The sequence below is a fragment of the Talpa occidentalis genome, unplaced genomic scaffold, assembly GCF_014898055.3.
Source record: "Talpa occidentalis isolate TD23 unplaced genomic scaffold, MPIMG_talOcc4v2.1 talOcc4.10, whole genome shotgun sequence".
NCBI classification, from domain to species: Eukaryota; Metazoa; Chordata; class Mammalia; order Eulipotyphla; family Talpidae; genus Talpa; species Talpa occidentalis.
This window is the reverse complement of record NW_023600993.1, coordinates 23,999,880-24,012,660: the sequence shown is the minus strand read 5'-3', so window position 1 is coordinate 24,012,660 and position 12,781 is coordinate 23,999,880. Positions and strand designations below refer to the sequence as shown.

General features: G+C 43.0%; 1 protein-coding gene across 1 annotated transcript in view; it reads left to right on the top strand.

Moving 5' to 3' along the window:
- The first annotated feature begins 679 nt into the window (after window positions 1–679).
- Window positions 680–12,781, top strand: part of DYNC1LI1 (dynein cytoplasmic 1 light intermediate chain 1) — a 29,489-nt gene continuing 17,387 nt past the window's right edge. Inside the window, exons 1-2 of the mRNA XM_037525715.2 lie at window positions 680–923; window positions 1,126–1,199. Of these exons, the coding sequence (XP_037381612.1) occupies window positions 778–923; window positions 1,126–1,199 (220 nt within the window). The 5' untranslated portion in view covers window positions 680–777. The remainder of the gene's footprint in view (window positions 924–1,125; window positions 1,200–12,781) is intronic.

Here is a 12,781-nt window from a genome sequence, read left to right as displayed (position 1 = left end):
TGCAGCACAAGTTCGATCCCCGGCCAGGGAGAAACCTCATGGTGCAGCAGACCTCTCCTGTCTCGCCCACTGCTCCACTCGGCAGTGTATTTCAGTCAATCTGCCTGTTCTGCTCCCCGCTCTGTCTCTGGTGGATTCTCTCACCCCCCACATCTCTGGCCTGTACCCCAGCTCTTGCATGCGTAATTTAAAAAAAAAAAAAAAAAGATAGTCCAGAAATCCCAGGCCACATAACACTCCAGACCCCGCTGCACAACTGCCTCTCCTGCGTCAGGGTGATCCCCGTCTATGTCGGCGCCCGTGAAGCGCGGGTGTAGACGAGGGCCCCCCCGAACTCAGCCTGAATGGTGGGTGCGTCGGCAATGACAGTGCAGGAATTCCGCGCCAGCTGCGGAATCGGTAGACCCAACAGAAGAGAGGGAGGGAGCACTGTTCATCTGACACACCCCAACCCGCTCGGCAGCAGCCCAGGGCTACGGGTGTGGCGGCGGGCAGCGCCTCAGCACCGCGAGCTCGGAGGAACTGGGGATGCAGCGGAGCTCTGTGGCACTGGGGCCCGCGCATGCGCATGCCCTCCGCGCCCGCCGGCCCGTGGCGCACGCGCAGTCGGTCCTCGTTCCCTCCGTCGGTACGCACAGGGCCCGGGGCTCCGCCCCCGCAGGCCCCGCCCTGCTCCCGTGCGCCGAGCGCCCCATATCCGGGTTCCCGCCGCCGCTGCAGCCGCCGGCGCTCCTCGCTCATTCAGCTTTGCCGGGAGTGGCGTGATTCCCGTCCAAGATGGCGGCCGTGGGGCGAGTCGGCTCCTTCGGGTCCTCTCCGCCGGGCTTAGCCTCGACTTACGCGGGCGGCCCTTTGGCCAACGAGCTCGCATCGGGCAACGGCGGCGCCCCCGCGGGCGACGACGAGGACGGGCAGAACCTCTGGTAACGACCCCACCCCTCCCCGGACCCCCGCGGGCGCTCGGCCCTGCGGACGCCCCGGGATCCCAGGTCCGCCGGGGCTCGGCGCCGGGCCCAGGCCGCCGCGTTCTTGGCAGCCCCCGCCGGGCGCGAGAGCGCTGGCCCGCCCCCCCGCCCCGGCCCCCGCCCCGGCCCCCGCCTCAGCGTGCGCCTTGCTCCCCGTTAGGTCCTGCATCCTCAGCGAGGTGTCCACCCGCTCGCGCTCCAAGCTGCCCGCGGGGAAGAACGTGCTGCTGCTGGGTGAGTGTCCCCTGCCTCGCTGCGGTCCGCCCGGCCCCGCCCCGGCCCGGCCCGGCTCGGGGCCCGACCCGCCCGCCGGTGCGCTTTGTGCGGGCTGACCCGCCCGGCCCCGCCCCGCCCCGCCGCCGGACCTGCAGCTGACAGCTGGGGAGGAGGTGCGGGGGGGCCCTGCCCCCCGACCTGCAGGCACCCCCGAACCCCTTCTCTGCTGGTCGTGGGGTGTGGGGGGGCCCTGTCAACCTTCCCCTGGGAAGGACGGAATGCGATCACCCTTGGGAGGCGCTTCACTGACTTAAGGTTTCCCTGGAAAATAAGGACGGGTTTTCTTTCATAACAAGAAGAGGTAGCAGGAGGCTCTTCGAAAGAGCTCCAGTGCAAATGGCATGCCATTAATATTTAATAGCTGACTCTGTGTAATTGACAGAGAAGAGAGAATTGAGATCTAGGAGTCACGATGAATGTTCTTATTTAATTCAGCTTTTTCTGATACCATGGGTTCGTGTTTGCAGCTTTGAGCTGTCACTTAGAAAGCTGAAATTTGTAGAGGGTAAGAATAGACTAGAACACCTTGGTTGTTCAATCCCTTCAGCCAGATGGATGTAACAAAGAGAAGTGGTCACATTTCTTAGTTTTCTTAATTGTTTTGTATCTCCTCTGTTCTCTGGAAGTTATTTTGTCTCTTTACTGATGCTGGGGGTGGGCATAGAGGATAGTGAGGAAGAACAATTTATAGGTTCACATTTTTGCAGGCTTGCCTCTGAGTCATTTACAAAGAGCAATTTCTTCCATATTCTTTAAATGTGAGATACTGACGTTTGGCTAGAAAGATGATTCAAGTTTAAAATGTTGGTATTGGCATCCTCAGACCATTTTTGGTTACATTCACCTAACAACAGAAAGGAAACAAAGAAGTCAGATGCAGCTTGACAGGATCTAGGAATGCATAGACAGAAACAAATTACTGATTTTTTTTATCAACTGCTGCCAATCCAGAATGTGTAATTCTTTACTTTCTTTAAAGTTATATGGATCTAGTTGAAAATTTAGATTTTAACTAGTTTTTAAATGTGATTAAAAGTACCCTCTACGTATTAACATTCATCCCATCACGGCCTAACACGCATTAGCCCTATGATCTTAAACAAATTGATATTGACAAACCTTCATTTCTTAATCTTTAAAATGGATGCTATAGAAATAATGCCTACCTCCTAGGATTATGGAAAAGCGGAATGAGAAAGTTTGTAAAGTGATGTTTTGCTCAGTGACTTTTGTGATGAATAATTTCTCTTAACTGGATTAGAATTATTTTTTAAGATCACAACTCTTATTTTAAAAATTGAATTAGTGTCTGCATAAAGGGCAGCTGTAGATTAGAATTGAAAAACAAAGTTCCAGAAAATGTTTTTAATTTACTAATTCAAACAAATTACTATTACTAAATTACTAATAATTACTAAACTAAAATGGACATAAGATATAATATGATGTTATTGAAGTGCATTATATTTTGATTTATTGAAATAGGACTTCTTTTCAAATACTGCCATTGTAAAGATAAGAATCCCAGACTTTTCCACCCCATCCATACTTAAGTTATTTGAGCTTAAAATTTAAAGTTTTTCTTTGAGTACTATGAAATTGTCATCAGAGTCCTTTTCAGCCTTGGAAGAAGCTAAATACAGATTTTTATTGATTACATAAATAGGATTAATTTTGTAAAATACCTCTCTAAACATTGAAGAAATTTTGTCATCACATATGTCAGTGTTTAGTCTGTGTTGGTAGAAGGAAGAAATATATAGGTAGGGATTGTGGTTTTTCTTTGTTCTAAGTTTGAAGTAGAAGGCAGGGGGAGGGTTGATCCTAATAAGTCTTTTTTTTTTTTTTTTTAAAGATTTATTTATTTATACAAGCACTGGGTACAGTCAGAAGCGCGAGAGGGTGAGAGAATTCACCAGAGCCAGAGTGGGGAACAGAACAGGCAGACTGACGATGTACACTGTTGAGGGGAGCAGCTGGCGGCAGGAGAGGTCTGCACGCCATGTGGGACCCTCACCGGCAGCCGGGGATCGAACCGGCGCTGCAAAGGCTGCGGGCAGCTTCATAGCCCAGCGCTCAACCGCTGCGCCACCAGGGGAGGCCCTGATCCTAATGTCTTTCATGAATTATGATCATCTCTGGAATTCCATATTTTAAAAAAGCATCAGAGACTATAGCAAGGTTTAACATTTCCAGAAACAACCTAGACTAAAGCTTATTCTGGGACACAATCTACCGTTTAACCTTGACTTGGTACATGGTCTCTCTTCCCAGGCCTGTGGCAGAAAAGCGTCAGAACTAGCAATGCATGCATTTGTATGAGCCATTCTCAACACATTTTCATAGAAACCTTAGTTTACCTCCTCTGCTTGCCTCCCCTATCCCCCTAAAAAATCTGGGAGATAGGTATTAGCACTAATTTATAGATGAGATAATGAGTTTTAGAGACCTGTAAAAGAATTTTCCAAGGTCATTCAGCTATAAACACCCCTTGTTCTGACTGGCATGGCTTTCCAACTTTCCCTTCAAGGAAGAGAGTGCCAGATATTCTGACAGCATAACTTATAAAAGGGCTATATTTGAGTGGAAGTACTACTAATTACTTGGTGGATTCTAGGATATCTTTGTTGGCTTCTAGGATGAAGCTTATAGAGGGACACTGTGGCCATGGCATTTGTGTTGAAGCAGTCAATCTATCTAGGCTGATCCCTGGTGAAATCCAGAAGCACTATGGTATTGGTATTTAACCATTATCTTTTTTGAAAGATTTTGAGAAAAAGCTTCAGTAAAGTTTGTTTTGAATATTAAAAGCAAAGCTTCTTATACATGTATTTATGTGGGGTTTAACATGTAAATTGTGCTTTTAAAGAGGTTTTTTCCTCTTTATCCTTTATATTTAATCAGTTTTTACCGAAAATTATACTTTAACAGCTGCTTTTAAGTGCACTTTCTCTGGATCTTGATTTCTTATGTTTTGATAAGAAAATTCCCTAAAGAAAATAGCAACAGTAACTTACGTTTATAGGGCAAGTTACATGTATCTGCCATCTAAGGATTGTTTACATACTTTGATTATCCCTACAAGATCTGGAGACAGAGAGCAAAGTAACTTGCCATAGGGTTTTACACAGGATTCTAAAGCGCTTCTAGACTCAGAAGCCAGTGTTCTTAACCTATGTACTGGACTGCCTCCCTAATGGAAAAGAGCTTTCTTTGTAGGAAAAGTAAGATGTTTAAAGTTATTAAGGACTTTGTCTGGTTCTCTATGTATTTGTTAATTGCAAAAAAATTTCATTGATTTAGATTAATTGAATTCACTTTCTACTAAGATGTATATATATAGTCCTGTCCCTCAGCGCATCTGGAGTCTCTGCATTGTTTTTGCCTTGAAGGTACTGGTTCAGGATAATGTGCAGCCAAAAAAGTCCTGCAAAATGCAGAGCATCATCAGGAAGTTTATGTGAAGCAGTCTTCATTCTTATTCAGGAAGGAAACTAGCTTTTATTATGTTGGATTATTACAAGTAAGAAAGTTAAAGATATAAAGTTCAGAGAACTTTGTTCTATATGAGATGGTTTTCTATATGAGAGCTCATTTTGAAAATAACATGATTTTTAAGTCAAACTGTTAATCATGAGAAGCTGGGATTAAAGAATATCAAGGTACTATCTCTTTTGGGAGAAAGATTTTATCAGTTGAAGTTATGTGGATGCTGTTTTCTGGGTTGATTGGTTTATGGGAATGTGGTGCAAGGAATAAAATGTTAACCACATGTGTGATATTTGATTGGTAATTTTCAAAGGATTAACTTAACTCATTTATTGCATATTATATGTTACTGCCACTAAGAATGTACCATTTGGTATGTTTTGAGAATCAAATGGCATTTTGGTATTTGATGTTATAATAAAAAGGGATAGATAGTTAATAATTCAGGTTTTGTGAACTTTTTTGCTTTTTGTTGTAATACTCTACTCTGTCCTGTAGTCTCAAAACACCATATACAATACATAAATGAATGGGTATGAAAGTGTTTAAAAACCAATTTACAAAACACACAGCAGATCAGATTTGGCCTGTAGGCTGAAGCTAGCTTTATGTTACTATGGGCATTGGTTTTATCAGTAAGTAGCAGTGCCAGTTAATAGAGGTTTCTGGTTAATAAAATATGATGTTTGGCACATAATAGGTGTTAGTAAATAAATGCTGGATGAATAATGACTTTTATTTAAAAGTATCGTTACTCCAGGTAGAGGTATAGTCTGAATATAGGTTTAAGACGTATTAAAAGAAGTTCATGTATTTCCCTCTATGCTAAAGTCAAAGCAGAAAACAGCTGGGAGGAAAAAAAACAGATGTAGGCCAGTAGGTTGGTAATTCAACTGGTGTGAAACCCACTTAATAATGTCAGCAAAAGCACTATGAAAATGTGAAACAGAAGGGAGCTTTGAGTCAGGAAAACCCAAGGTCAGCATAGGACTTTATTACTAAGGGAGACCATGGATTGATTGGTAGCCAGATTATTATTTCTATACCTCATTTTCCACTTGACCAGTATTATCTTTGAGATAAAATTCCTATAAATTGAATTGCTGGGTCAGAAGATTATATCTTTCAAATTTTTGTATATATTGCCTAACAGTTTTCTAAGAAAACTATACCATTTTACATTCCCACCATCAGTATTTAAGAATGCCTGTTTACCTAGCACCATCGCCACCCTAAAGATTATTCATTTTAGTTAGTGCCAGTCTGGTAGATAGGTAGGTTAAAAATTGGCATCTTAACTTAGACAATTTAATTGTGGAATATATACCATAGTTCTTGATTAAGAACTATTGCTTTAGTGGACTTTGACCTTTTTGAGCATAGGAACTGTTAATAACCATTGGGATTAGCATTTATTGGCCTTGGTAAATGTTTATTGAATTAAACTCAGTGGTTAAGTTCATGTCTGGTCAGTCTATGAGAGTCAGGGAAATGGTCAAGAATAAGTTCTACATTTTATTGTAATGCAGACTGCTAGATGATATCCAAAGGTAGGACTTTGGTTAACCACTGGGATGGGAACTCAATGCATTATGCCTGTTACTTAGGTATTGTGCTAAGTGCTTTATTACATAGCATGTTTACTGTTTTGCAGAGGAGGGTTGTTTTTTTTTTAAGATTTATTTATGCATACAAGAACTGGGGTACAGGCCAGAGATGTAGGGGGTGAGAGGATTCACCAGAGACAGAGTGGGGAACAGAACAGGCAGATTAACCGAAGTACACAGCTCAGGGGAGCAGCAGGCGAGTCAGGAGAGGTCTGCTGTGCCATGTGGGTTGCTCCCTGGCCGGCTGGGGATCAAACTCGTGCTGCAGAGGCTGCAGATTGCTTCAAAGTATGGTGCTTAACCCCTTGCGCCACCAGGGAGACCCCAGAAGGGGGTTTTGAACCCTTAGTTACACAGCTGAGCTTGAACTTAAAACTGGGTTAGTCTAGCATTCCACTCTACAGAATGTAGTCTTAAACACCCATGTATAAATTTTACTTAAAACCAGGTGCTACTCCCATCTCTTGCCCCTTGAATCAAGGGAAGGGTTACTCAGTCCGAAAGTCCCCACCCAACTTGGGTCATTCAGAAAACCTCTGGAAAGACATGCAGAAGGTCTGAGCCCAGAGTAGTTCCAATGAAGACCCCTTATGGCTCTTGTCATTAGAGTTTTCAGATAAAATAGAATAGATGATTCATTTTACATCATATAAAGCCAAGTAAAAAGGTCAGCTTTGCAATGTTGACATCTCATTTGGATAGAGAAGGAATATAGCTGGCTGGCATTCTTTATGCTGATTATCATGCTGTAGACCTTAATATTTCAACAGAGGAGTGGAAATGTGAATCAAAGCTCTGCACTGATATATACAAAGTCAGAAGAATACAGTACTTCAACCTTCTACCACAACAGAAGAGAAGAGAGAGGCAGGGTACTTACTGCTTAATTTTACCTATAATCATCCTCTTTACCTTGAGCTGGGTGGAAGGACTAGAAACTGCTTCAGAAACAGTGGCAATGTCTGTAGTTATTGAAAGTACTTCTAGATTCAAATCCTGACTTTTTTTAGCAAGTTGCTTCTCTATAATCTTTTTATACTGTTTACATTTTAGGATTATTGTGAGGATTATCTCAGTAATGTTTGTAAAACATTTCAGGTAGTGGCAGACATTAGAGGTATTCTAGATAGTTATTAATGTGTTATGTGTACTTAAGTGTTTTGCTTTGACTCCCATTTGCATGACTCATCTTTTTGTTTTATTTTGAAGACACTACTAATTTGTCTAGTATCTTATAAAGGAATTTGATTTCTAGTGGGTCACTAATCAAGAAGTAATGAATGGTAACAGTCTATTGAAATGTTTGGATTGTTTTAAAAATACCTTTAAAATATGCCCTTTCGGTGTATTTCAGTAGATCTGCCTGTTCTGCTCCCCACTTTGTTTCTGGTGAATCCTCACTACAGCCACCCAGTCACCCCGTGCATGTGGCCTGCACTCCATCTCTTGTATGCATAAATATCTTTTAAAAAATGCCTTTATAAGAAAATCCAATATAAATATGCAAATTTAGATAAAATATTTAGAGAATAATTTTATCATCACTTTACAGGGTCATTTATAGAAGGGCTTTCATCTGTTTAAACAGGATCTTGCTACCTGTGTTAAGTGTGTGTTTACAAATCATTATCTATTTGGTTGGCACCGATACAGCTGGTGTGTCTGTTTCGCTACCAGCTGAAGGTCGGGGAACTGAGGATAAGGTTTTCTTAACAGTTGATAGATGGCTGGTAGATGAATTAGTTCAGCATTGGTTGAACCCACACAGGTCCTAGTAACTTGTTTCTTGAATGGCTTTGTCATTAAAGATGATTTTAAATGTCTTATAAAATCAGGCATCCTGATTTTTTTTTTTAAATCCTTCTAATGGCACAATAAAGAGAAAAGGTTTGTAATGGACTTATTATTTTCAAATAAAATTCATCTTGGCTATGCCAAAGCAGCTAACAACTGACAACTCAGTTCAATGAGTAGAAAGTGTTCCTAAGTTTTGTGAAGGAAATAGATGTCGTGACTTTACGCTATTAATTGATTTATTATTGATGAGAGGTAGCCTCTTGAGTTTTGTGGAGATGAGTAATCAATTATTTTAATAGATTGGTACTGGCCTAGTAGAAGCAATTACAGATTAGGCATAGTTATGAAAATAGAGATTGTGGTTGTGATTGATAGATTGTTAGTAAAGCATCTTCTGTTTATAGCAGAGGGACTATAGACTGGCTATGTAACCCCCAAATTTGTATTTTGAAATCCCAACCCCTAATGTGATGGCATTAGGTGGTGGGGTCTTTGGTAGGTGAATAGATCATGAGGGTGAGGCCCTCATAAACGGGGCTAGGACCTTAATAAAAGGGACCTCTTTCACCCTTTCTGCCATGCAGGAAAATGGCTATCTATGAAACAGGAAGCAAGAACTCACTAGACACCTAGTCTGCTGATGTCTTGATCTCGGACTTTCAGCCTTCAGAACTATGAGAAATAAATGTTTATAAGCCTCTTAGCCTATATTTTTGTTAAAACAGCCTGAAGAGACTAAAACTCTATGGTTTCAGGTTTGGTGAGCAAGCAGGTACAATGTTAAGAATAGGTTAATTTCGGGGCCTCTCTGGTGGCACAAGGAGTTAAGATGCAACCTATGAAGCAATCCACAGCCACTGCAGCATGAGTTCGATCCCCCGGCTGGCCAGGGAGCTACCCACATGGCGCAGCAGATCTCTCCTGACTCGCCTGCTGCTCCCCTCAGCAGTGTATTTCAGTCAATCTGCCTGTTCTGTTCCCCACTCTGTCTCTAATGAATCCTCTCACCATCCATACCTCTGGCCTGTACCCCAGTTCTTGTTGCATAATAAATAAATATTTTATAAAAAAGGTTAATATCTTGTTTGTATACATCTTAAAAGCAAGAACTTTAGATCCTGCTTGCTGTTAAGAGAACCTGTCTAATTAATGTTGACTGTAGAGGACAGACTTGACACACTTAGAATGTGCTGAAGGAAACACAGATAAGCTGGTATACTGCAGTAAGGTGCTATTGGGAGTACAAAGGATGTTTAACCAGTCTGGAGTCAAAGAAAGCTTCCTAGCAGAAACTAAATTGAAACCAGAAGAAAATGATTCTCCCTGGTCTGGTGAGGGAATGGGGAGAATACTGTATCTCAGAAAGAACTTATTTGCATGTATGAACATTTAGAGTTGGGCTCAAGGCTTCTGTGCTGCACTGGAAGAAGTTGTGAGTGACTGGAGACTGGCTTATAGGTGGTGGAACTTGGGGAGAGGAGAAATGGGCCAGAAAGCGATGAGGGCTTTGTAGGGAATTTTGGCCTTTGCACTTTGCTTTTATATGCAAGATCAGCAAGGAGACACTGAAGGTTTTTTTTCTGATATCTTATGAAAATCCCAAACAAGTAAAAGTTAAAGGAATTTTACAGTTGATGCTCACATACCCAGACCTAAATTCTACTATTAAGATTTCACTGTATTTACTGTATCACATGAGTGTCTCACTGTGCGACTCTTGGTTATTGATGCATTTCAGAGTAATTTGTAGATACAGATATAATTCCCTCCATGTACTTCAGTGTGCATATCATGAACTAGAATCCTCAGAAAGATCTTAAGGGGTAGAATGGCACAATGAGATTGTTTCAGATAGATCACTCAGCTGTAGGATGAGGAATGAAGTGGAGTGGGGGGGGGATGAATTTAGTAAATGTTCACTTTTGAGTGGTGTGTTTTTGTTTTTTTTTTTATCTTTCTGCTTTTCTTTTTCTTTTTCTTTTTTTTTAAGATTTATTTATTTATTTATACAAGCACTGGGTACAGTCAGAAGCGTGGGAGGGTGAGAGAATTCACCAGAGCCAGAGCGGGGAGCAGAGCAGGCAGAAGGACCAAAGTACACTGCTGAGGGGAGCAGCGGGCGGCAGGAGAGGTCTGCGCGCCATGCGGGACCCTCCTCCGGTGGCCGGGGAGCAGCCGGGGATTGAACCGGCGCTGCAGAGGCCGCGGGCAGCCTCACAACCCAGCGCTCAACCGCTGCGCCACCGGGGAGGCCCTGAGTGGTGTGTTTTTATAGTGAGAAGAAACTGGGAGAAGCCACACCTCAAGACGTAAGGGGGAGGCGGGGAGTCTAACAAGAGTGTGATTGGAAGATGTGTATAACCCTAAGACAAGCTTGCTTCTTTGCAAATATCTCAGATAAGATTCCTGTTACTAGCAGGTAACAAATAAGATTTTGTGTATAGAATGTGTTTCTTCATTAACCATTACCATTTTAGATCTATTTTCAAAGATCCACATTTCACAGCAAGGCGAACGATAGCATTCTTTTTGAGTGTAGGGAAACTGAAAACTGTAGAAAATGGTGATTATAATTGAGGCTTAAAACTTAAGAAGAAATAGGGGCCTCCCCAGTGGCGCAGCGGTTGAGCATTGGGTTGCGAAGCTGCCCGCAGCCTCTGCAGCGCCGGTTCGATCCCCGGCTGCTCCCCGGCCACTGGAGGAGGGTCCCACATGGCGCACAGACCTCTCCTGCCGCCCGTTGCTCCCCTCAGCAGTGTACTTCGGTCCTTCTGCCTGCTCTGCTCCCTGCTCTGGCTCTGGTGAATTCTCTCACCCTCCCGCGCTTCTGACTGTACCCAGTGCTTGTATAAATAAATAAATAAATCTTTAAAAAAAAAAAAAACTTAAGAAATAGGTTTACAAATATGAGTAAAATATGAATGTTCTGGGCCTCCCCTGGTGGAAAAGCGGTTGAGCACTGGGCTCTGAAGCTGCTCACAGCCTCTGCAGTGCCAGTTCAATCCCTGGCCACCGGTGAGGGCTCCACATGGCACAACAGACCCCTCCTGTCTCGCCCGCTGCTCCCCTCAGCAGTGTATTTCGTCAGTCTGTCTGTTCTGTTCCTGCTCTGGCTCTGGTGAATTCTCTCACCCTCCCGCGCTTCTGACTGTATACCAGTGCTTGCATAAATAAATAAATTTAAAAATAAATAAATTTGAGTAGAGGCTACCTTTAAAAAAAAAAAGTTCAATCTTCAACTAACTAACTTCCAAATGTTCTTTAAAGTAGAAGAGATTAGAGTTGTTGATATTTTGTTTCCAGGAAGATTGGTTTTAATAAGGAAAGTGCTCTTTCAAACATCTTGAGAATTGTCTCTGAGCGAAACAAGCACTGTTAGGTGTTAAAGTATCATTGGGAGTAAGAGATACTTTTTCTTGCTTCCATTTTTCTCTTGAGAGCAGTGGTGTTGTACCCTTGAGCTGGTTTGGCTTGGATGGTCCCAGGAAGCTTAACTGTTGCCATACCCCCAGCAACCTGTAACTATGACCTGTTCTCAGTTTCCTCATCTATAAGCAGAGAGGATTTTATTTTATAGCCTGTGATGTGTTTATGAAATGTTCTGTGCTCTCATTGTGAAAACTGCTAATTTGTTATCAAAAGTCAGAATAGGAAAAGAATCTGAATCTTCCATACTTAGTACATTCATTTAACAATATACTCTTATCTTAAAATGGATTCACAATTTGCTCAACGTTAAAAGGCAAAGCTATCATCGTTTACAATTCCAGGAGAGGGCCTCCCTGGCGGCGCAAGGGTTAAGATACCACCTATGAAGCTATCTGCAGCCACTGCAGCACGAGTTCTATTCCCGGCCAGCCAGGGAGCAACCCACATGGCACAGCAGACCTCTCCTGTCTCGCCCGCTGCTCCCCTCAGCAGTGTATTTCAGTCAATCTGCCTGTTCTGTTCCCCACTGTCTCTGGTGAATCCTCTCAGCGCCCCCCCCCTCCCCGCCTCTGGCCTGTACCCCAGCTCTTGTATGCATAAATAAATAAATCTTTAAAAAAATAAAATTCCAGGAGAGAAGAATTACCAGGAGAGTAAACAAACTTTTTCCCAGTCCTTACAGCTATAAAATGGGGCCATAACCACCCATTCTCTGTGGGTTTCCTAGGAGAAGAATGCACTACATTATTTTTCTTCTTCTGAAAATAGCCATGACGCCTGGAAATAGAAATACCTTTTTCTTTTGTGAGTCATATTAACAAAATAATAAAGAGAATTTTTTGGCCTCTGAAGATAGCAGCACTGATGAATATTGGAAAGAGTATGCTCTGAAGTTAAAGCCATATGAATTCACATCTGGGCTCTGTCATTTCCTGCCTATGAGACTTTGTACTTTTTTTTTTTTTTTTTTAAATAGAGGCATGTTTATTTATTTATTTATTTGTTTGTTTGTTCTGTTTACACATGCACTGGGTACAGTCAGAAGCACGGGAGGGTGAGAGAATTCACCAGAGCCAGAGCGGGGAGCAGAGCAGGCAGAAGGACCGAAGTACACTGCTGAGGGGAGCAGCGGGCGGCAGGAGAGGTCTGCGCGCCATGTGGGACCCTCCTCCGGTGGCCGGGGAGCAGCCGGGGATCGAACCGGCGCTGCAGAAGCCG